Here is a 21,221-nt window from a genome sequence, read left to right as displayed (position 1 = left end):
CACAATTTAGTTAACCAATAGCTCTTGATTCACTGTGTATCAAATAAAGAATTTAATGGGCATTGACTTCTATCTTCTTCCCTCACCCACGTTCTCCAGTTTTAATTAGTGCAATTTGGGGTTTGAGACTCATATTATCACTATATTTTATTTTTGTATTCTATCTTCTCTTCTAGGAATTACAATTATTGTTTTACATTTTCATCCAGTTCCAAATTATATTTGCAATAAGTATTTCGACTTTCTTTACTCTTGAACTCTTAAGTTTGAATCATCTCTTAGTCAGCTGGGAAATGGCTTCAGTATTTTTTTTTCTAAAAGGGTAGACATGTGGTATATTTTCTGAGCCCTCCCACATGTAGGTGGACTTTCTGTTGTGTTCACTTATGAACAATCCTTGACTAGGTATAAAATTCTTAGGACCTCTTTTCCCTCTTAAATGCCTGTAAATGTTTTCATTATCATATCTTACTTCATATTTCTGAGGAGAAATCTGATACCATTTAAAAAAATTCTTTGAAAGTAATCTGATTTTCTTGCCTACAGGCTCACAGGATTTTTAAAATTGATTTATGTGATTCAAAACTTTCTAGAATAAAGCTAGTTTTGGGTACCTTTGTTTTTAATCAAGTTAATAACAGTATAATTTACGTATAATAAAACGCACCCAGTTTAAGTCAATGCCATTTGACAAATACATACACTTATGTAATTAATCAGCACCCTATGAAGATATAGAACATTTCCATTACTCTGGAAATTCTCTTGTGCCTTTGCCATCTTCCTTAAGTGATTCTCCCTAACCCAACTCTGGTCAACCACTAATCTGAGTTCCATATCTATAAATTGGTTTCACTGCTCCTAAAAATTCATATAAATGAAGTCATTCATGTGTACTCTTTGTGTCTGGCTTCCTTGCTCAGCATGTCTGTGAGATGCATCCATACTGTTGTGGATGTCAATAATTTATTCTTTTTTAAAAAGTTAACAAATAGCAGTCTGTTATATAACTAAACTACAGTTTATTTACCAACTCACTTATTGATGGATATTTGAATTTTTGAGGGGGCATTATGAAAAATATGCTGTGAACGTAAGCCTTTTTGTGGACAAAGGTTTTGATTTCTCTTGGGTAAATACCCAAGAGTGGAATTGTTGGATCATATAAGTGTATTTTAACTTTGTGTCTGCCAAACTGGTTCCAAAGTGATTCAATCATTTTGTGTTCCAGCAGCAGTGTGTGAGAGTCCAGTAGCTGTGCATCCCTGCAAACACTTGATGTTGTCAGTCCTTTTAATTTTAGCCCTCCAAGTGGAGTGAAATAGTGTCTTGTTGTGGTTTTAATTTTCATTTCTCTGATGACTAACGATGGTGAGCAACTTTTCATGCACTTAGTGTACATTCTTATATCTGTCTTTGAAAAGCATCTCTTCATTTGCCCATCTATTTAATATGGGTTTTTTTGGGTTGTTTTATTATTAGATTGTAAGAATACTTTATATACTCTAGATTCTAGCCTTTTGTCTGATACATGTATCTCAAGTATATTCTCCCAGACTGCATGGCTTGCCTTTTCATTTTTTATTTACACTCATACCACTGATTTTCCATGGAGACATTTTGTTCTTTAGTAATTCCATTACAGATTTAAACTGTTATTGTAACAATCCTTGCAGTCCTTCCTTATCTTTTTTAGTTTGTTACTTTGTTGTCTTTTGATCTCAGTCTGTTACACTATTTCAGCCTGGTATCTTCTCATGGCTTTTTACCATTTTTTCATAGAAGTTATATCTTCTCATTTCATAATGGGAATGCCAGTTCTCTAAACTGGTTTTGGTTTTTGTAGTAAATTCATTTCTGAGGCTTGTTCTTCCTCTGAGTCCTCAGAGCAATATGCTCTTTTATCTTTATTCTCATGACTCATTGTGCTCATGACTTTCCTCTCTGGTGTGTTTCAACAGACAGGATGACTTCTCTGCATTTCCCTTCGCTCCATTCACTGTCCACTTGTGTGCTGTCTGGAATCCCATCTCTTTTCAACACATGAGAGGTTACTGATGCACACGGCTTCTCTACCCAGGTTCTAGTGCCTTGTGAATTTTCTAGTGAAGTTCTTTGGAACTCACACAGGGTCTTTTTCTCCTCCCCTGCTTGTTTCCCCAACATGCTGAATTGACTGAATACATGAAATGCTGCGATCTTGAGCAGGCACTGATACTGGACTCCTCCAGCCTTCATTTCTGGTTTACTTGTAATGATAACTACACCTCGCAAGATGTGGTGTGGCTCTCCCTTCCCCCACCTCACCAAGCCTACATACTTCCTCATTCATGGTTTAGCCCCACAGTTCAGATGTAAAAGCTGGTATTTGGCAGTGTTTCTCAAACTTGAGCATTCTTTTTCTTTTTAGAGGGGGAAAAAAAATCTCATGATTCACCAGGGTTGACTTAAGTTATCTGTATTAGAATGATAGTTTAAAAACTATAAATGTATGCTTATAACCCTTACACATCTATAACACCAATATAAAAGTGTAAATTAAACACAGACCAAATGATTAAATCAATAAAACTCAAACGAGCAACTTCAACCCAATGTAAAGATGATTATTTTGCTGAAATGAAACTGCCCCTTCCAGCATGAATATGGTACTGACAGCTCCATGAAGGTTCTTTTTTTTTTTTTTTAACATTTTTTCTTATTGAGTTCTAGTCATTTTACAATGTTGTGTCAAATTCCAGTGTAGAGCACAATTTTTCAGTTATACATGAACATACATATATTCGTCACATTTTTTTCACTGTAATCTACCACAAGATCTTGTATATATTTCCCTGTGCTATACAGTATAATCTTGTTTATCTAGTCTACATTTTGAAATCCCAGTCTGTCCCTTTCCACCCCCCGCCCCCTTGGCAACCACAAGTTTGTATTCTGTGTCTGTGAGCTGCTTCTGTTTTGTATTTATGTTTTGTTTTTTGTTTTTTAGATTCCACATATGAGTGATCTCATATGTTATTTTTCTTTCTCTTTCTGGCTTACTTCACTTAGCATGACATTCTCCAGGGACATCCATGTTGCTACAAATGGCGTTATGTTGTCGGTTTTTATGGCTGAATAGTATTCCATTGTATAAATATACCACATCTTCTTTATCCAGTCATCTGCTGATGGACATTTAGGCTGTTTCCATGTCTTGGCTATTGTAAATAGTGCTGCTATGAACATTGGCGTGCAGGTGGCATTTTGAAGTAGGGTTCCTTCTGGATATATGCCTAGGAGTGGGATTCCTGGGTCATATGGTAAGTCTAGTCCTAGTCTTTTGAGGAATCTCCATACTGTTTTCCACAGTGGCTGCACCAAACTGCATTCCCACCAGCAGTTAAGGAGGGTTCCCTTTTCTCCACAGCCTCTCCAGCATTTGTCATTTGTGGACTTTTGAATGAGGGCCATTCTGACTGGTGTGAGGTGATACCTCATTGTAGTTTTGATTTGCATTTCTCTGATAATTAGTGATAGTGAGCATTTTTTCATGTGCCTGTTGATCATTTGTATGTCTTCCTTGGAGAATTGCTTGTTTAGGTCTTCTGCCCATTTTTGGATTTGGTTGCATGTTTTTTTCTTACTAAGTCGTATGAGCTGCTTATATATTCTGCAGATCAAGCCTTTGTCAGTTTCATTTGCAAAAATGTTCTCCCATTCTGTAGGTTGTCGTTTTGTTTTACTTAGGGTTTCCTTTGCTGTGCAGAAGCTTGTAAGTTTCATTAGGTCCCATTTATTTATTCTTGCTTTTATTTCTATTGCTTGGGTAGACTGCCCTAGGAGAACATTTTTGAGATATATGTCAGATAATGTTTTGCCTATATTTTCTCCATGAAGGTTCTTTTGAGATTGTTGTGCCTGTTTTCTGTGTGAGCCACGCGATGATCTTAGTCTCCACCACTTCTCTTCCATGTGCTGTAAAGCTTTTGCTTACACAGCATGCTGTGATATCATTTAGCTTTGACTCACCAAAAGCATCCTTTTTTTTGTTCTTTTCTCATTATCTCTCAATAATTAAAGCAGGGCTATGTGTCCCTGTGCAATCATATACACTCCTGCAGATGTGAACTCTGAAATTGTTTGGCAGTCCTCATTTATGTATATGGATAATCTAGCCTGCTGGCCAAATCCAGCCCACTGCCTGTGTTTGTAAATAAAGTTTTATTGGAATACGGCCGTTGTCTGTGGCTGCTTTGCTGCGGCAATGGCAGAGTTGAACATTTGCAACAGACTGTATAGCCTGCAAATCTAAAATAATTACTAAGTGGCCCTTTACAGAAAAAAGTCTTCCGACCCCTTCAGTATCTGTCTGTCTGTCGCTATCTATCTATTTGAAAACTGTCATCAAAAATTAGAACAAGAATTGACTTTGAAATTTTCATGGAAAACGTTCATACCTCTGAGAATATATCTGTAGATTTTTCCCCCCAGAATTACCAATTCAGGGCATAATTATAAAAAAGTAGATGCTAGTTGGGATTTGCTTATATGCAACTTACGCCTTATATGATATCACAGAGCAGCCTTCACCAGTTCAGACGGAGAGAGGCCCAAGCTAGGCAAGCAGAGAGGACTTCGGGCCAAACGCAGCATCCCTGCGGCAGCCCACAGCTGGGGTTCATCGAGGACAACCAGGCGAGAGTACTAACAGCGCTCTTTGCCAGACCCAAAATGGCTGTTCTGCGGGTGGAATAATGCCTCCAAATGTGTCTGCACTCCTTAGAGGAAAAGGGTATGTGGATGCAAGATGCTGCCGCTTCCTTTCCAAGTCATGTTTCCTGGATTGGTAGATCGGCGGTCTCCTAGGACCTCCACCCTGCCGTGCACAAGGCCCTTTAACACGATGAGCTAGCCTCGAAAGCACGAGAGCCGCAAAACCCAACCCGCAAAGTCAAAGTTTCCATCGGAGCGACACGTCAGCCTGATTAGTGCATTTGCCAGGCACCAGCTGACTTCCCGAAAGAAGCAAAGCACCTGGGAGCAGCGTAATGTAATGAGGCAGATAACAGTGACAGGAATGACAGGAGCCTTTGGGCAGGGGACGGAAATCAGCAGACGGACCTCCCAGCTCTTGCCGCATGAGGGAAATCATTCCTCCCGGCTATGTTTTAAAAGAAGGCTAATGGTTTAGACTGTAGTGTGATGACCATCGTAAGAATTTAAGTAGCTGAGACATCACCATCCTTTTTTTCAACAATGCTAAGTCAAGGCCATAGATTTAGACTGACATATTTGGCTCCTTTATTATTTAACTTCCTCGGCATAATGTCCTTTGGGCAGACAGAAATGTTAGCCTGTGTGTTGTTGTCAGCCTGTATTCCCTGACAGGATGTAGCTAAACTATTAGACACAGAGACCCAGTGTCCAGTGTTTAGTATATAATAGGTACATAATATCTATTTGTTGAATAAATGTGTTCTGTGCAATCAGACAGAAGTAACATGCTCATGGAAGAAGCACGTGAAATCACTACTGATAGTGACAAAAGTGATTTCAGGGTCATTCCTTTAGTTTTGCTTCTGATTGGAGTTTATGCCTTTTCTCCAGGCTCAATCGATTTTAAAAGGAAAAAGAAAATGGTGTAGTACATTCTTATTTCCTCTGTTTGGTAACTTTTTGTTTGTTTGTTTTTGTAGAGTCTAATTTAGTATCTACTTCCTAGAAAACTAAAACGTTCCACTTATATTTTTCCTGGGAAGCCTCAAGTAAATGAACAAGATTGACTAATTTAAGCTCCTTCCAAATGTAGGAGAAAAAGCACATGGACAAGTGAAAGGTGTTGAACTATATGTGCCCATGAAAAGGATCTGATTTCATTTTTCTGTGCAAGAGACTGTAGACATTACTTCATCCTGGGCAGAATGCTACTCTCTGGCCTGCCCAGTAGACCAGCTCTCTGACACTCTCCTGATTTTGTGTGGGACATTCCAGGGAAAAGCCAAGATTTCAGGGTCCAGACCCTCCTGCGTGCAATTGAAGGCCAGCTTTTCTTCCCTCTTGATGACTCAAAATGAGCAATACTATTTAGACCGCTCCCACAGTATGCAACCAGGAATCACGTATAAGGAAATGGTAAATTAAAAGACATTTAGGAGTGGTTATGATTAAGTGTTTTCACAAAGAAAGAAGGCAACGTAGAGAAAGGTCCTTGTTTCTCGAACTGAGGAACTTTATTCTGGGCTGGTACACACACGTGTATTTCAAGGGGCAGGAATCCAGAGTGAATGCATTCATCTTTTCTCTTTAGAAAGCTGCTGGTGACCGAAGACCGTCCCGCTCTGTTACATCCCTCGTAAGGTTTCACATACTGCCTTGACTTTCTAAATCTTTGTCAGTTCATTCTTTTGTTTGTGATTTACTTTTGACTAGTCCTTGCTTGCCCTCCCAGCGTTGCTCTTACCACGTTTGACATACAGGGAAGCCATCACGATTCCTCTTGGATAATGATGATTCTGGCAGGCACGTGCATACCAGTTCTTGTTGCTAAAGATTTTTGTCTTAGGCTTGATATTCATGAATTTTCTCACGTGAGTAAAGTGCTGAAGCATACTTGTGACCACCTGGCATGGAATGATCTGGTGTCCAGTTTGCTGATCCATTTGGTATTTAAGTTTTAGGAGAACTAGATTTTCCGCAGCATAGATCAGAATGCGGGTGAGGCTTGGTCTCACAAGCCTGGGACGTGTTCCTTTCGCTATTCCATTAGCCGCAAGGAGGTGCTTGTGTTCTGGGTTCAGCAGGTGGCGCTCTTCTACCTGGTTCACAAGCGTGATCTTGAAGGTCATTCTCTCATGGGTCTCCTATGCTGTAGGCGGTACCATGTTGCTGGGAAGGAAACCCAAAGCCTTGCCGGGTGGCATCAGTGCTTGAGGAGCGGTGGCACGATCTGGCACCTGGCCCCGTCAGGCAGGGCTGGCGCATACCAGCCCGGGGCGTCTTACTGTCTCCTTTGTTCCGGTGCCAGTTCCCGCCCTTGAGCAACAGCGGCAAAGAACTAATGAAAGACAGTCACGCCATGGGTATTCAGGAAGGTGGCACTAGCTCATAAAACCAGAACGTGTAGACTCAGCATCCAGAAAGTCGTGAAAGAAAAAAAGCTGGGGTTTGCTGAAAGACCCAAACACTCGAGAAAGAAGCCAAGAGGGGAAGAGCAACCGAAACTGGGCGCTATTCCTACCTTTTTATGTATCTGTTACATTTATTATAAGAAATATGTTAAAAAAATATAATATATACATTATATATAGTGTGTCTATATACACCTATAAATTCATATTCCTATACATACTGTTAAGCCTTTTAAATTTGTCATACAAAGGTGTTCCAAAATAATGGAGTAGCTTAACATATGGACTAGTTTGGGCAGGAATTTTTGAAATTAAGAGTAGTGGCTAGAGAAAGAAACAAACTTGTGGTAGGAAAGAATCAGGTGCTACAGAAGAATTGAGTAAAGAAATATGATATGTAAATAAAAGCATGTATCAATTTGATGTTTCCAAATGCTTCATGGTATTTGCCTAAACTACAGTGGAGAAGTTTAAAAGATAAAACAGATGCTTTTAATAGGAAGGACTTAAGCACCTGTTTTAATTTTCATTGAAACAATAACTCTTTAAAAGCAAGAAATTGTGTAAGATGCTTAACTTTGCAGAGATAAATCATCTGCTTTTGCCTTTGTGGAAACAGAGTGTTTGCCTGGTGTGGCTGTGCCTCTGGTGTGTGCTGAGTGAGTTTATCCAAGACTCCCCTAAGAATAGGACAATGATGTTCCATTAATTTTGTATTTAATTTACTATTAGTAGGCATGATTGATGTGTAAAAATAACTACAGTATCTTGATATTTTTCTCTTAAAATTTTTTCTTTTTGTAAAAATGATTTTCTCAAATAATTAGCAAGGTTTTTCCACAGGTTTAGCATAAAAGGTTCTCTTTCCTCCCATAAATGGGCTACTCTCACATTCTTCCTTTTTTTCTCTCCACTTTTCCTCCCTTTAAAGATAGAATCTTCAAAACTACTCATAGGCCAGTTTTTTAAAATAGTATATGAAGAAAATAATTAAAGTAATTGTTTTAACACTCTCTAGTTATAAGTATTTGCAACATTTGCAATCTAAAAAGTTACCCATTTCAAATCCTTATCATACCTACAAAAAACCCAGGCAGTCAGTCACCTTTAAGGAAAACTTTAGCCCTGTTTCGGAGATGAAAGTGTCTATTTGGATCTTACAGCAGCTGCTCTCGTATTTATGAGAACAATCTGTGATACAGCTGTCTTACTAGTGAGACAATTAAAGGGTAAGAATTTTCTCCCCCAAGTAAGTTCCAGTTTGAGAAGGTGGCGCGGAGGCTTTCGGGAAGTTTTCGAGGAGGCCCAGGAGGGAGGCGAGCCGGGTGGCTGCTCGAGCCTGCACACTTAGGGAGCGCCACTTCCTGGGGCCCCTTCCTACCGCCCCCCTCCCCGTGCGCCTTGCTAATGAATCCCGGCCTGGCCGTGAAATCAGCCAGTGCTGTGATGGGCTCCTGGACCCTGCAGAGGAAAAACTCTGGGTTAATTCAAGTACAGCGTGTTCTCTTTGTTTTGCAGCTGGTGTAGCGAGGGAGTCTAGGGCAAGTGGATTGAATCAAAAAGCAAAATGAAGGCATTCACTGTCTATTTCACCAAGGATGGCTCATTTAAAGTAAACACTATTTAAATAGTCTCCAAATGGCCCATTCTATATGAAGTCATACAGGATGCCCCCTTTGGGCTGTCATTCTCCTTTAAATGGATTGCTTTGTGTGCACAGTGTTTTAATGCCATTCAACCTGAAACCCCATATGTGGGCCTCATCAGGCCACAGGCTTCAGTGCACATGTGGCAGCCATACCTTCGGCATTCTTTGTCTCTGCCTCCAGAAAGTCAGCCCAAGCAACAGGGGGAGGCAGCTGTAAAGATGACAGCAGTTAACATTTCTTCAGCACTTACTATGTGCCAGTTTCGCTATGCCTGGTGATTTCTCTATGTATTATCTGTCTTAATCCTCACATAATCCTATGAGGTAGAGACTATGATTATGCCCGTGTTATAGATGAGGAAACTGATGCATGGAGAGATTAAGCGATGTGCTCAAACTGGTAAATGTGAATCAGGGAATTGAACCCTAGCAATCAGATTCCAGAGCTGGAACTCAATCAATGGGCATATTCAAAAGGAACAAACTCCCGTCAGTTTTCCTTGCAAGGTAGGCTTATCCCAAACAATAGATAATCCAGACATCAGTTTCTCTTTGTCTTTGGAATTGTGCTCTGCTTTCTGGGGCAGTGTTCCCACCTTGTTCTTTGCACTTTTTTTTGGCAGTCTGGTTTGAAGACGAGGTTAGGTATTCCCTGAGCAGCTACCTCCCTATGGCAGTGGGCAGTGTTCAGGCAAGACTGGGCTCAGTGGAATAATCCATGAACAGACAACCCAAAAGAGAATTCCCTACCAAGTGAGGAGACTAGACACGGCCTCATAGTAATGAGGTAGTGAGGGGGCCCCCCAGAGCCCTGGAAACATTCAGTTGTCTCAGCACGGGCTCCAGATTTACCCAGGGTCGGGCAGGAAGGCCATGACTGGACCTTTGAGAAGCTTCTGAGAAGAGTCCAACTGGGGTCTTCAGGAAGGGAGCTCCTGGCCAGTTCTTAATGTGGCCCAGCCTAGTGATATGCCCCTGTTAACTGTCACTTGGCAGTCTAGAAAACTTGTTTTGCTTTAAAAGCTTGAAGTATTAAACAGTGCCTTCCAAATGAGCTCCAAGAAGTAGAAGAATCTTAAAAAAATAAAAAGCCTAGAAGCTGTAGAGGAGAAAATCATCTGGAACATTTAAAATATGGGTTAGGGGATATTTTCAATGCATTTCCCCCAAATCCTTTTCTATTGTTTAACTTCCCAGGAAGACTGTGCAGGGAGCATGGCAATTGTAAACTATGGTTGTTGGACTTGACTTGGCTTCCGTTTTCACCTTTGCTATCTCACTCCCAAACTCAAGCATTCTGACTGTTTTTTTATTCGTTGCTAATCTCATTCCAGTCCCCTGCCACGTTGCTTTGTCGCTTTGTGGCTCCCAGTGCCAGCCCCACATCACCTTGAGGGTACAGACGTTCTGATAAAGGCGCTGAGGGGGCTCTCCGTGCGGATTCTCCACAACCTGGAACAGGAGTCTAACAGACACCTCTGAGAACATCAGCAGTGTTCTCTCTTGAAAGCAGTTTCAGTCCCTGCTGTTTCCACAAGTCTCATCTTGCCCATGTGCTAGATGGATGGTACAAGACCCAGAGGGGCAGCAAAAAATCAGCTGAAAAGTTCAATGCAGAACATGAGGAGAAAGCCTATTGTGCATAATGTTTCATTCTTTTGTTCCCCAAGCTTTATGATTAACATGTAACATTTTGTAAGTTCAAGGTGTTCACTGTGATAATTTGATATGTGTATATATTGTGAAATGAGTACCTCCTAAGGCTAGTTAACACATCCATCACCTCATATAGTTACTTAATTTTGTTGTGTGGTGGAGAGGGCTTTTAAGGTCTACTCTCTTAGCAACTTTCAAATACACGGTATTGTTGACTGTAGTCACCATGCTATACATTACATCCTCAGAACTTATTCATCTTATAACTGGCGGCTTGTACCCTTTGAAACCTTCACCCATTTCCCCCCAACTGCCCCCTACCCACCACCCCTGTCAGCTACCAATCTACTTTCTATTTCTATGTATTTTTTTTTTAAGATTCCACATATAAGTGAGATCATGCTGTATTTGTTTCTGTCTGACTTATTTTACTTGGTATAATGCCCTCAAGTTACATCCATGTTGTTGCAAATGGCAGGATTTCCTTCTTTTTAATGGCTGAATAATATTCCTCTGTGTCCATCTGTCTGTATGTGTGTGTGTGTATCACATTTTCTCTGTCCGTTCATCTGTCGTTGGGGGCTTAGGCTGTTTCCATGTTTTGGCTATTATGAATAATTCTGCAGTGAACATGGGGTGCAGACATCTTTGAAGTAGTGATTTCATTTCCTTCAAGTATATATCCAGAGGTGGAATTGCTTGATCATATGTAGTTCTATTTAAAAAAAAAATTTTAGGAACCTCCGTAATGTTTTCCATAGTGGCTGCACAAATTTACCTTCCCATCAACAGTACACAGGGATTCCCTTTTTCTCCACATCCTCACCAGCACTTATCTCTTGGCTTTTTGATAATAGTCATTCTAATAGGTGAGGTGATAGGTCATTGTGGTTTTGATCTGTGTTTCCCTGATAATTAGAGATGTTGAATACCTTTTCATGTGCCTGTTGGCCATTTGAGTATCTCCTTTAGAGAAATATCTACATGTCATTCAATAAGATGCTTGATTGTTCAGGGTCAATCTTCCTACTATGACAGATAAGGATTTAGCTCTCTTCCCCTCCCACCCCAAAACCTCATCTTCCCAATGTAATTAATATCATAACTTTGATTAGATCAATGGCTTCCATTTATATTATTGTCTCTTTGTTATTAAGAACTGAGTCTTGTAGTGAAATTTTGATTACATTATTATTTCTGTACACCATGTGAGTTTTTCATGGAGTTAATAATTGTCCTATTGTTTGCTCTTCTCGTTTGCGTGGTTTTACATGTTATTTACCAGCCCCAGACTTTTTGAAAGTTGCTTAAATCTTTGAAGATGCTCAGGTCCATCAAGCTTTCCCTCAATTTCATCTCCCTGAGGCAGTCCGTCTGGGGCCCTATAGCCTGCCCTGCAGGGCGTGGGTCACCCTCTCTGGTGGGCGCACAGCTGGCTCCTGGGACGGCCCTTCCCTGTCATTCTTTGGGTGCCCTTTGTGTCTCTCTTGCATTGGACCGTCTGTCTTCCTCTTACTTGGTTTACTGCCTCCTTTTGAAGCATATCTTATACACTCTAGTAGCTTCCAGAGAATAGGATGTGTGGGAGGTGAATTCGTTTTTGAAACTTTGCATGTCTGAAAGTGTCCCTATTGTGTATAATTTTTGTCTTCTCTCTCTTTTTGGAAGCTTGTAGGAGCTTGTCTTTATCCCCAGGATTCTAAATCTCACAATGATGTGTCATGATTTGGGTGATTTATACCCAGTGTCCTGGGTATTGTGTGCCCTTTCAGTCTGGAAACTCATGGTCCCTTAAATTTGGGGAAATTTTCTTGAATTGTTTAACTGACAGTTTTCGCCCTTCTGTTTTCTCTGTTGTCTTTTCCTGGGGCTTCTGTTGCTTGGACATTGAGCCTCATGAACTGGGCTTCTATTTTTCCTTCATCTTTTTGGCTTTTTTTCTTTTCTTTCTTTCTTTCTTTCCTTCTTGGGAGATTTCCTCAGCCTTATATTCCATCTTGCTCCTGTTAGTGAGTTTTTCTTTTCTTCTATCATGTTTTTAATTCTCTTTACTTTGGAATGCTCTTTTTAAATCTTACACTGTTCTTGTTTCAACACTGCAATAAATTCTCTTAACTCTTGGTGTGTATCTGTTTGGTGTTTTCTGAAGTTTTCTTCTCCTTGTATGGTCACTGTCCTCCAAGTTGCTTGTTTCTGTTTGTTTTGGTCTCTTTTGAGTTTTGCATTAGGGGCTTTCTAAAGATGCCTGGAGGTCCTTAATTGTCTGTAGGCATTTAGGAGTAAGGGAATAAAGTGCCAGTTGGAGCTCTGAGTGAATGAATAGGGCTTGCCAACTGTTAAGTTTCATCATAGGCTGATCGTAGTGTACTTCCAATGTCAGTATCCTTAGCTGTCTTCTCCTGGGGCGGTCAGCTTTTTTTCATTCTTCTGTCTGGAGGGTAAAAGCCTGGTTGTCAGTGTTCTGGGAGCCCAATAAGGGAGGATGGCTGGCGGTCTTAACATCTGATATGCATATGTTCATTTAATCTGATTTATTTGCCTTCAACTGTGCTATTCTCCCCTAGAGGTCCTCTCTTTTATTCTCTAGAAAATAAGCCTCCAGTTATTTGCTGGTCTCTGTGGGAAGTGGTTGGAAAGCCCCGGTGTGGGGAGTAGGGGAGGCCCTCTGGGGATCTAAGCCCTTCTTAGTCATTCAGCCAGTCCTGCTTAGTTTGGTACCTCTTCTACCTCCAGCCTTTTTGGGGCTTCTTAGGGGTACAATGAGGTCTTCTCTTTCTCACTGCTCACTTAGGGTTCTGCTCTGCCGCGTCAGTCGCTGCTTTTCCGTCTCTGTTCTAGCTCCCAGTATTTCGCAGTTATTATCTCCTATTTTATTCTCCCTGTTCTTTTTGGTTTATACCTTTAAAAAATTCCTTTTACTGTCCTTTAATTGGGTTTTGGGAGAAAGCAATTTAGGTCTTTACCCATTCTTTAAATAGGATTATGTTTTCTTGCTTATTGAGTTGTGTGAGTTTCTTATATATTTTGGATCTTAAGTGCTTATTAGATACGTGTTCAATCTTACATTTTTACCTGAAAGCCTCACTGTTGCTGTCTATTTACTGAACTCCCAAGGGTCTAAAGTTTTTATTGGTTTATGTATTTATTTATTTACATTTATTTTAATGGAGGTACTGGGGATTGAACCCAGGACCTCACGCACCATCCCACTGAGCTGTATCCTCCCCCCTGAAGTTTTTAAAAGGAAAGTTCAGTGACCGATGGTAAACACTCCAAGACATGTTATAGAGAAAGAAAGACCAGACCACAGCCCTTTGACGAACAGAGTCTCGTTATTAGAGATTTCTCTTTTAAGCCAAGGCAATTCAGAGGATTTAGTTCCTTAATCACACTTGCCGTCCTCTTCTTCCATCTCCATCTCCCCTCAACTAGTGCCAGCTCTCACTGTGTTGTCCAGTCCAAACTGAAGTTATTCATGGGGCAACCATGGGGAGGCATGAGGTTGCAGAGAATGAGGCAGTTTGGGGAAGACAGAAGAATGAGGGAGGTGGGCCAGTGAGGCAGCATGTCACGTCAGATCCATGTCAGGCTTTTATCAAGAATGCTAGGACTGGCTCTACCTTCTTCCTGGCTTGGGATCACAGCAGCGATTCTCTCTAAAGTTCTGGTTTTCCTTCAAGCCCAGTAGAAGGAAGCCAAGCACATCACCGGACTGTCTCCAGCATCACTGGATTTGATTGTCTCTTTAAAGAGGAGCATGCCTTCAGCTTCTTAGTCAGCTATGGAGAAAGTGACCTCAGGAGTGTCCATTCTGATTCCAGAAGCAGCAGCAAACTTACCAGCCACTTGGAGAGAATGGTACCTCTGTGATGGGTTTCCAGCAGCATGCCCTTCTTCAAGTGTCTCCTCTAATGACTTCCAAACTTAAGATCATAGCATATTTATTCAAACCTGACATCATATTTATTCTTGGCTTAAGTTTAAGTCTTTGTTTCCTATTGAAAATTTTGTTTTTCATTAGAGGAGTTCTATAATACATTTCGGATCTAAGTTGGTAGAATTTCAGAGGTTAATGAATAATGACCCCTTCTAACCTTCCTAGTTCAGAATTAGTTGAGAGATAGAAAGCTAAGCATAAGGGGGGCGGGGGTCAAAATCTAATCTATTATTGATTTTTATGGGTAAAGCTCTTTGTTCTGCTGGCCAATATAGGCATGTTGATATTTCGACCCTGAATCTGACTTCTTCTTCACTCACTGATCGAATTGGACAAACATAGGCTACTCCGTAAGTAGCTCCTCCAGAGGAGTCAGAAGGGGCTGAGAGAGAGGCTGGCGTGGTACCCTAGCGGAAGTCCTCCCCATGGGAACATGAGGGGTGGAGGACTGTGTTCATAATGTGAGGTGATGCCGGCTGCCCTGAAGATGCAAAATCAATTTATAGCAGATGCTCAGAAAAAATACTTTGTTAAATCATGTTGAATGACACATTCAGATTTCAGTAACATTAAAATCATTTTCCCATCTTAGAAGAAAGGAAGCATGGTGTTATGAGTTATCAGTTATTTGTTCCTTTGGGAAAACTCTTCTCCACAGCTTGGACTAAATGCAGACACACCTTTGACTGTGGTAGGGAGCCCCAGCTACAAATTCCAGTCCTGTTACAAACCAGCTGGGAGTGCTTGGCTCCACTGAACCTCTCTAGGCCTGTTTTTCATCTGCTTAATGAGGAATGGGGACCACCCCTGGTACATTTACAGATAAAAAGGATGAAGGATAAGACCTGAACTTCCACAGATAAGTCGTTTCAGGGTTGGGACTAAAAGCCAGCTACTTTCTTTCCTTAGTCTCACTGTTTTTATTTTATTTTTTTAACTATATCCATTTTGGATTGACTTGAATTGAATTTAGACAAAGTAGTTTAGCAGCACAGAAGTAATCATTCATTTGTTCATTCACTCATTCATTCATTCATTTAACAGAGCATCTTTTTTTTCTTTTTTTTTTAAATGCCAAGTACTGTGCTAGGAAATAGGATAAGACATGTTCTTGACTCCATAGCAGCAGACAGTCTGTGCCCTTATGTGTTTGTGGCTATTAGTGACCACTTCAACCACCACCCTTTATTTATAGCTTCACTTGAAGGGCTTCAAACTGATCCCTGGAAGAGGTCCAGACCTCTTGGATCTGCTCTGAATTCATCGTCTCTCTTCTGCTTTCCCTGAGACCTCGAGCAGTGCCCCTTCAGTTGACATGACCCACCTCCAAGAATTAGCTCATACCAACTTAGCACACAAGCTCTTCAAGTGCCTGAAGAGAAATGAGAGAGTAAGGTCCGAAACCATACATTGGCCTCATTATATTTTTCTCCTCCTGTTTCCAGGATGCTCAAGCTGGCATTACTACGTAACCATGCCGATGCCAGCCTCCACCTTCACAATTGCAGTGGGGTCCTGGACAGAAATGAAGCCAGAGACCTGCTCATCAAATGATCTGGCAACAGAGAGATCCTTCTCACCTTCCGAGGCTGATTTCAGGTCTGTATTTGGGAACTTGCTGAAAAACAAACACTTGAGGGAGCAGTATGATGCATTTATTCCAAGCACTGGGAATGTGAGTCATCCCTGCTGAGAAACTAAACCAAAATATGATTAATCAAAGCAGGAAAAGCCCTCCTGGGAGGGAAAGAAGAGAGTCAAGAGGCAGAAATGTGGGCATGTTGTTTATGCAGATAGAAAGAGAAAAGAAAAGAAATATGCATGACGTCCTCCGTGGAGACAGGTGAAATACTTTTATGCATTTGGTCAAGTCAACAGAACCCTCAGGTTCAATACTTTCTCTGCTCCTACGCCTTTTGACTTTGGCTTTCAGTGCTTATTTGTTCAAAAATACAACTTAATAAAAAGAAGTTGCTTGTCTGGTGAGTTGCTCTGCGGCCACTCTGCTCTTTTGGCTCCAGTGACTGCTGTTGGCAGTGCATTTGGAGGGGCAGCCCCCCCTCAGTGGGGGGAGTCAGCCTCCTTAGGAGCACACGACACAGGGGAGCTGTCAGGAGGCCACTGGATTCTGAGAATCTTGCTGGGTCAGGGCTCTGTCAACTCCAGTAGCAATTTCTTCTTTTTCAGGGTAGATCAGAGAAAATCAGTTTAAGGTTTTTAAAAGTTAGTATTGGCTTTTGAATGTTCACTTACAGCCTCCCCGGACATTCAACTATTCCTAGTTTTCAGAGCCGCAAGGGGGGAGAGTGCATGTAAGCGGCGCAGAAGTGCGCTAACTGCACTGCTGCTTCATGCTTGACTCCAGGACTTTGACACCCACCTCAGTTTACAGAAAGTCACTGGGTCGGTGCCTTGTGGTGGGGAACACCCAGAGCAATGGTACAGATGCCTAGTTCATCCTTGAAAACCAACTAAGGTACGCTCTTAGTGCAGACTCCTTTTGTGTTGGCTTTATTTTGCTATGTGCTGTCACTCTGACCACAGTGACAACAGTGGTTGGTATCCTTAGGAGATGAAGCCATTGAGGCCTCTTGTAACATAGGCACGTCTCACTGCCTGCATTTGCTTTTCACAAGCAGGGAGGTAATTTCTACTTCCTGCTCAGAACTTGCCCTATTTTGGACTATTTGCCCTGAGCTATACAGAGGATCCTAGGTTGCATGTTGGATTTTATTTACGCACTCTTGAGGGAAGAAGAGGATTGTGGACATTAGTGGCATATGTTACTTTCACGGGAGAACATTTAATTGCTTGTGAGATGCTCTGGCCCTCTCTTCCCCGGCACCGAGATCACAGAGTAGGCCTCGTTTTACAGTTGCAGGCAGCCCAGATTTCTGAGGAGGGGAGGGCAGGTGCCCTGGAGAGTCACTTGGATCCACTGTGGGCTGGATATGTGTGAGAAATACACCTTTTTGTGTTAAGCCCCTGAGACCCGGTTTATTTATTACTGCAGCATATCCTAGCCTACGCTGAATTGATACAGAAGCCATTGGATGTCTGCCATCAGGGAAAGTCTTGATCTAAATGTGATCTTAGTCCTGAGTGATAAGCTTCTAAGATAGACAGGTTTTATTATCTCCGTTTTTCAGGTAAAGATACTGACACTTCAGGCAGCCTCTCAGTCCTTTTCCTACCCCTACTGAGCTCAGATACCTGGATTCACACCTGGGTTTGACCTTCTAGAGACGTGGCTTAGAATCTTGCCTGGGGACTTTTCAAAACTATATGTAGCATCCACGCCTCACCTGGAGTCTGATGTACCTTCTCACCTGAGAGTCAGCGCCGTGATTGAGCGGCCGGTATCGACTGGAGTGTGTGTCACGTGGGCACAGGAAACGGAAGTTGTGATCTCGGCCTTTGAGGCTGAAGGTGCCATTCCTGCCGACTGGGTATGTGCATCTGGGCAAGCCGTATCCCCCTGTTCTGTAGGATAAAGGCTCTGTTTGAGGTTCTCAGGTTCTTTGTGGTGAAGGGGCACCGAGCTCTTCTTTGGCACCCTCAGGGCTGATGGAGTGTTAGGGGAGGTGTGCATGGAAAAATGTGTGCCTCAGGAAGGCCAGGAGAAGACAAAGGCAGAAATCGGTTATTTGTCCCTCTCGCCATATTCCCGGAGATACGAGGAGGGGAGGGGGCAGGGGCCATTCCTCGTGTGCTCTGTGTGCTGCCCAGGAATAACTGCATTGGCTTTTCCCTTTTCCCGTATCCATGATTGTGAAGGGAGCAGGATCTGGCCAGATCAAGTGGGGATTCTGGGCAGAGATGGTGTCTGAAATTCCTGTTGAGGTTTAGGGGAAGGGGTAAATCTGACTCCTCTTTTGGTCTTCTGAGTTCAATTTGAGAAACCAGTTGAGAAACTGACAGGAGAGCAAAATAAAAGTTTTATTATTGACAGAAGCTGGACTGAGGGAATGCTCAGGTGCACAGTTGCAAAGGGCTTTCTAATGTTTCATTTCCAAATTGAACAGACTTACCCACCCAGTTACCGACCAAGCTGGACCTCCGCCAGCCTCCACAACACAGATGCACACAGGCTGCCTAACAGCCAAAAAGTAAGCCCTCTGTGGGCAAGCCAGTTAAGAAAGAGAAAGCCCAGAGTAGCAAGCCAATCCGCTCGGTGGTGGAGAGAGGTCAAAGTGCCACTCCAGGGAAGCACGTCCTTGAATGGCCACGTGAGGCGGGGCCTGGGGGATGGGGTCCTTCCCACACTCCCTTCCATGTCTGACATGCTATGACTAAGTTTTCCCTTCATTTATCACTGTGCTTGTCCATCAGAAATGTACTGCTGATAAAATAATAGCTTACATTTGCTTAATCCTTCCTGGCTGCGTGCTTCCTGTGTGCTGTCTTTAGTCATCAGAGGGTGGCTTTGTGCTTTTAGCCATTAAATCTTTGGCTCCATGCTAAGGTTGCCAACAAAGGTGCTCTGAGGTGCCAACTGCAGTGGTGTTTTTGGTTATGTTCACATCTGGTCCCCTTGCCTCCCCCAACCCCCCCACCCCAACACCAACCCTTTTCTACTTCAAACCTTCCTGAGACCACCAGTTCAATTCATGTACATGTAGCTTTTACAGGGGCCTTGTAATACCACAGGCTTGCATTTGCCTGAAGTGTTCATCTGGGTCCCAGAAATTTGGCCAGAGTATTGGTCACTAAACTTTTGATCAGTGTCCATGTGAGTTAAATTATGGGCAGAGCAGTCCCTCTTCCCGCGCCAGTTCCACACACGCTCTAGCCCATTCCGGGTGAGCGTGCTAGTAAATATGTCAGCAGAAAGGCACTTAGGTAAACTTCTGAAAGTTTATCACTTTTATTTGTCTGCAGTATGACCTTCTCCAGCCACAGGGGAATCTTTGTATTATGTTTAACCTCTCAAGGCCTTTGTAAAAGTGTTGTCTTCATTTGGGGGCTGTCCAGTTTACAGAAACTTGGAAAAGGCCAGAGGACTCAGCAAAAAATGATGAAAAGCATGGAAAGCAGGCACCCTGAAGAAGAAAAGGCATTGAGGCTGCTCATCCTAAAGAAGGGGAGGACTGGTGGGGGAAGAGGTCTTCTTTAGAGCTGTGAAGTGGATGAAAATTTCCCTTGTGGACTTTGGAGGATGAGCCCTGTTTCTAGTTCTTTGAGACTCTAGAAAAGAAGGAATGATACATATAAATCATGGGGGAAATGCCAATTTCCAGCACACCCGTCAGTGTGAGGGAAGCCTTTCCTCACCTTCCTGGCCTGGTTTAATTTCTCCAGCCCTTGCTCCCCCAGGGGTTTTTGGCTTTCTGTCTCTGATTGCACATATCTGCTTTTGCTTGGCAGTATACTGAGTGCCCCCAAGAAAACACATCCAGCTTCCAGACACTACCACATCCTTGTGTTTCTCGACATCATTGTCAACAATTCATTGGAGGCTGGTGGTGGCATTTTGAACACTTGTGATTTTTACAGTAAGCAGGCATCTACTCTGCTTGCTAAACTATGTTAATAAATTGTGGAAACTGTGTCACTGTCCTTTTCAGAATTTAAAATTTTTTTCTCCCGAGGAAACTGTAAGCTCCTCAAAGGTAGGGTTGGGGATTCATTCATATGTGTGTACACTGCAGCACCCTGTGAGGTGCCTGTAATGCCAGAAACAGTTACACTAAGTTGTCAGGTTGAACTGAGGGAGGGGCTGTGAGCAAAGACTTCGCATTCCCAACGGAGACTTCTCTAGTGACTCCTTTGGAACCTGTGACAGGGAAACATTTGTGGCAGATGGTTCCAGGACAGCCCCTTCTTGAAACAAGAGGATGGCTGAAAGGGAACCCCTTGACAATTTTCAATTTTCTGATTCTGAGTGAAACATGGTCACTCTTACTCCTTAGAAAGAACTCCTGCTCAATAATTTCAGCCCAGCAATTGTGTAAGAGGGAACGAATGATCTGGTTCCCGTCCTTTACCAGCCTAACAGATATGTCACCAGTCTTTCCCACTCTTGACAATATCGATGGGCAACAACTCCGAGGAAGAGCAGGAAGCCAGAGAACCACAGAGCAGCAGACCTCAGCTTCGAGAAGAATCCAGCATCCCAAGTTGCTCAGGAAGCATAATGAAGTCTGTGCAGAAGGAGGGGCAGCAGGGGGGAGCCTGTGATGACTCACGATGTGGTGAAAAGACCAGTTCTTACTCCTTAGGAATGTCCTGTGGACTCATTGAGATAATGCGTATGAAGTGTTCAGAATGGTGCTTGGCACACAGTAAAAGTTCAGTAGCAGTTGTGTTGGGTTATTATTATTATTCTTATTATCATTAGTGCTACAGATTATTTATTAATTAACTGTGGACTTCGGCTGATAATAATGTGCCCATGTTGGTTGATCGATTGTACCAAATAAGCCACACTGATGAGGGATGTTGAGGGCAGGGGAGTATATGTGTGTGGGAAGGGAGGGCTATGTGCCAACTCTCTGTATTTGCTGCTCAATTCTGCTGTGAACCTGAAACTGCTCTAAAAGAATAAAGTCTATTAATTTAAAAAAATCAAATACTATTGATACCATTTCCTATTAAAATATTTAATTGGATTATGAGTCTGGGCAGAAGGAATAGGTATTTACAAATTCTTGATTTGCTGATGATGTTGTGAGGTTATTGGAGCAGGCACATATAGAAAGAGGAATAACTGGAGGTTAGTGTGGAAGGAAGATATAGCACCTTTGAGTTAATGCTAGTGCCGTGAAAGACTGCTTATGACTTTAGGAAAGTACGATACTGCCTCACCACTTCAGGACCATGGCTATTGCGTGAAGAGGAACTCATGAGGTGGGTCGTCATAGAATCATAG

At 42.2% G+C, this 21,221-nt stretch overlaps 1 protein-coding gene across 7 annotated transcripts in view; it reads left to right on the top strand.

Annotated features, from left to right (window-relative positions):
• Nucleotides 1-21,221, top strand: part of AOPEP (aminopeptidase O (putative)) — a 324,357-nt gene that overhangs the window by 47,996 nt on the left and 255,140 nt on the right. For all 7 annotated transcript variants that reach the window (XR_004135281.2, XR_010382565.1, XM_031447198.2 and 4 more), the window contains exon 4: nucleotides 15,796-15,949. Coding sequence is in view for 5 of the 7 variants with exons in the window: in XM_031447198.2 (XP_031303058.1) it covers nucleotides 15,796-15,949 (154 nt within the window). In the remaining 2 variants the exon portion in view is untranslated. The remainder of the gene's footprint in view (nucleotides 1-15,795; nucleotides 15,950-21,221) is intronic.

This window comes from Camelus dromedarius, chromosome 10 (genome assembly GCF_036321535.1).
Source record: "Camelus dromedarius isolate mCamDro1 chromosome 10, mCamDro1.pat, whole genome shotgun sequence".
NCBI classification, from domain to species: Eukaryota; Metazoa; Chordata; class Mammalia; order Artiodactyla; family Camelidae; genus Camelus; species Camelus dromedarius.
Note: the sequence above shows the minus strand (reverse complement) of the source record. Positions and strands in the feature narration are given on the sequence as shown.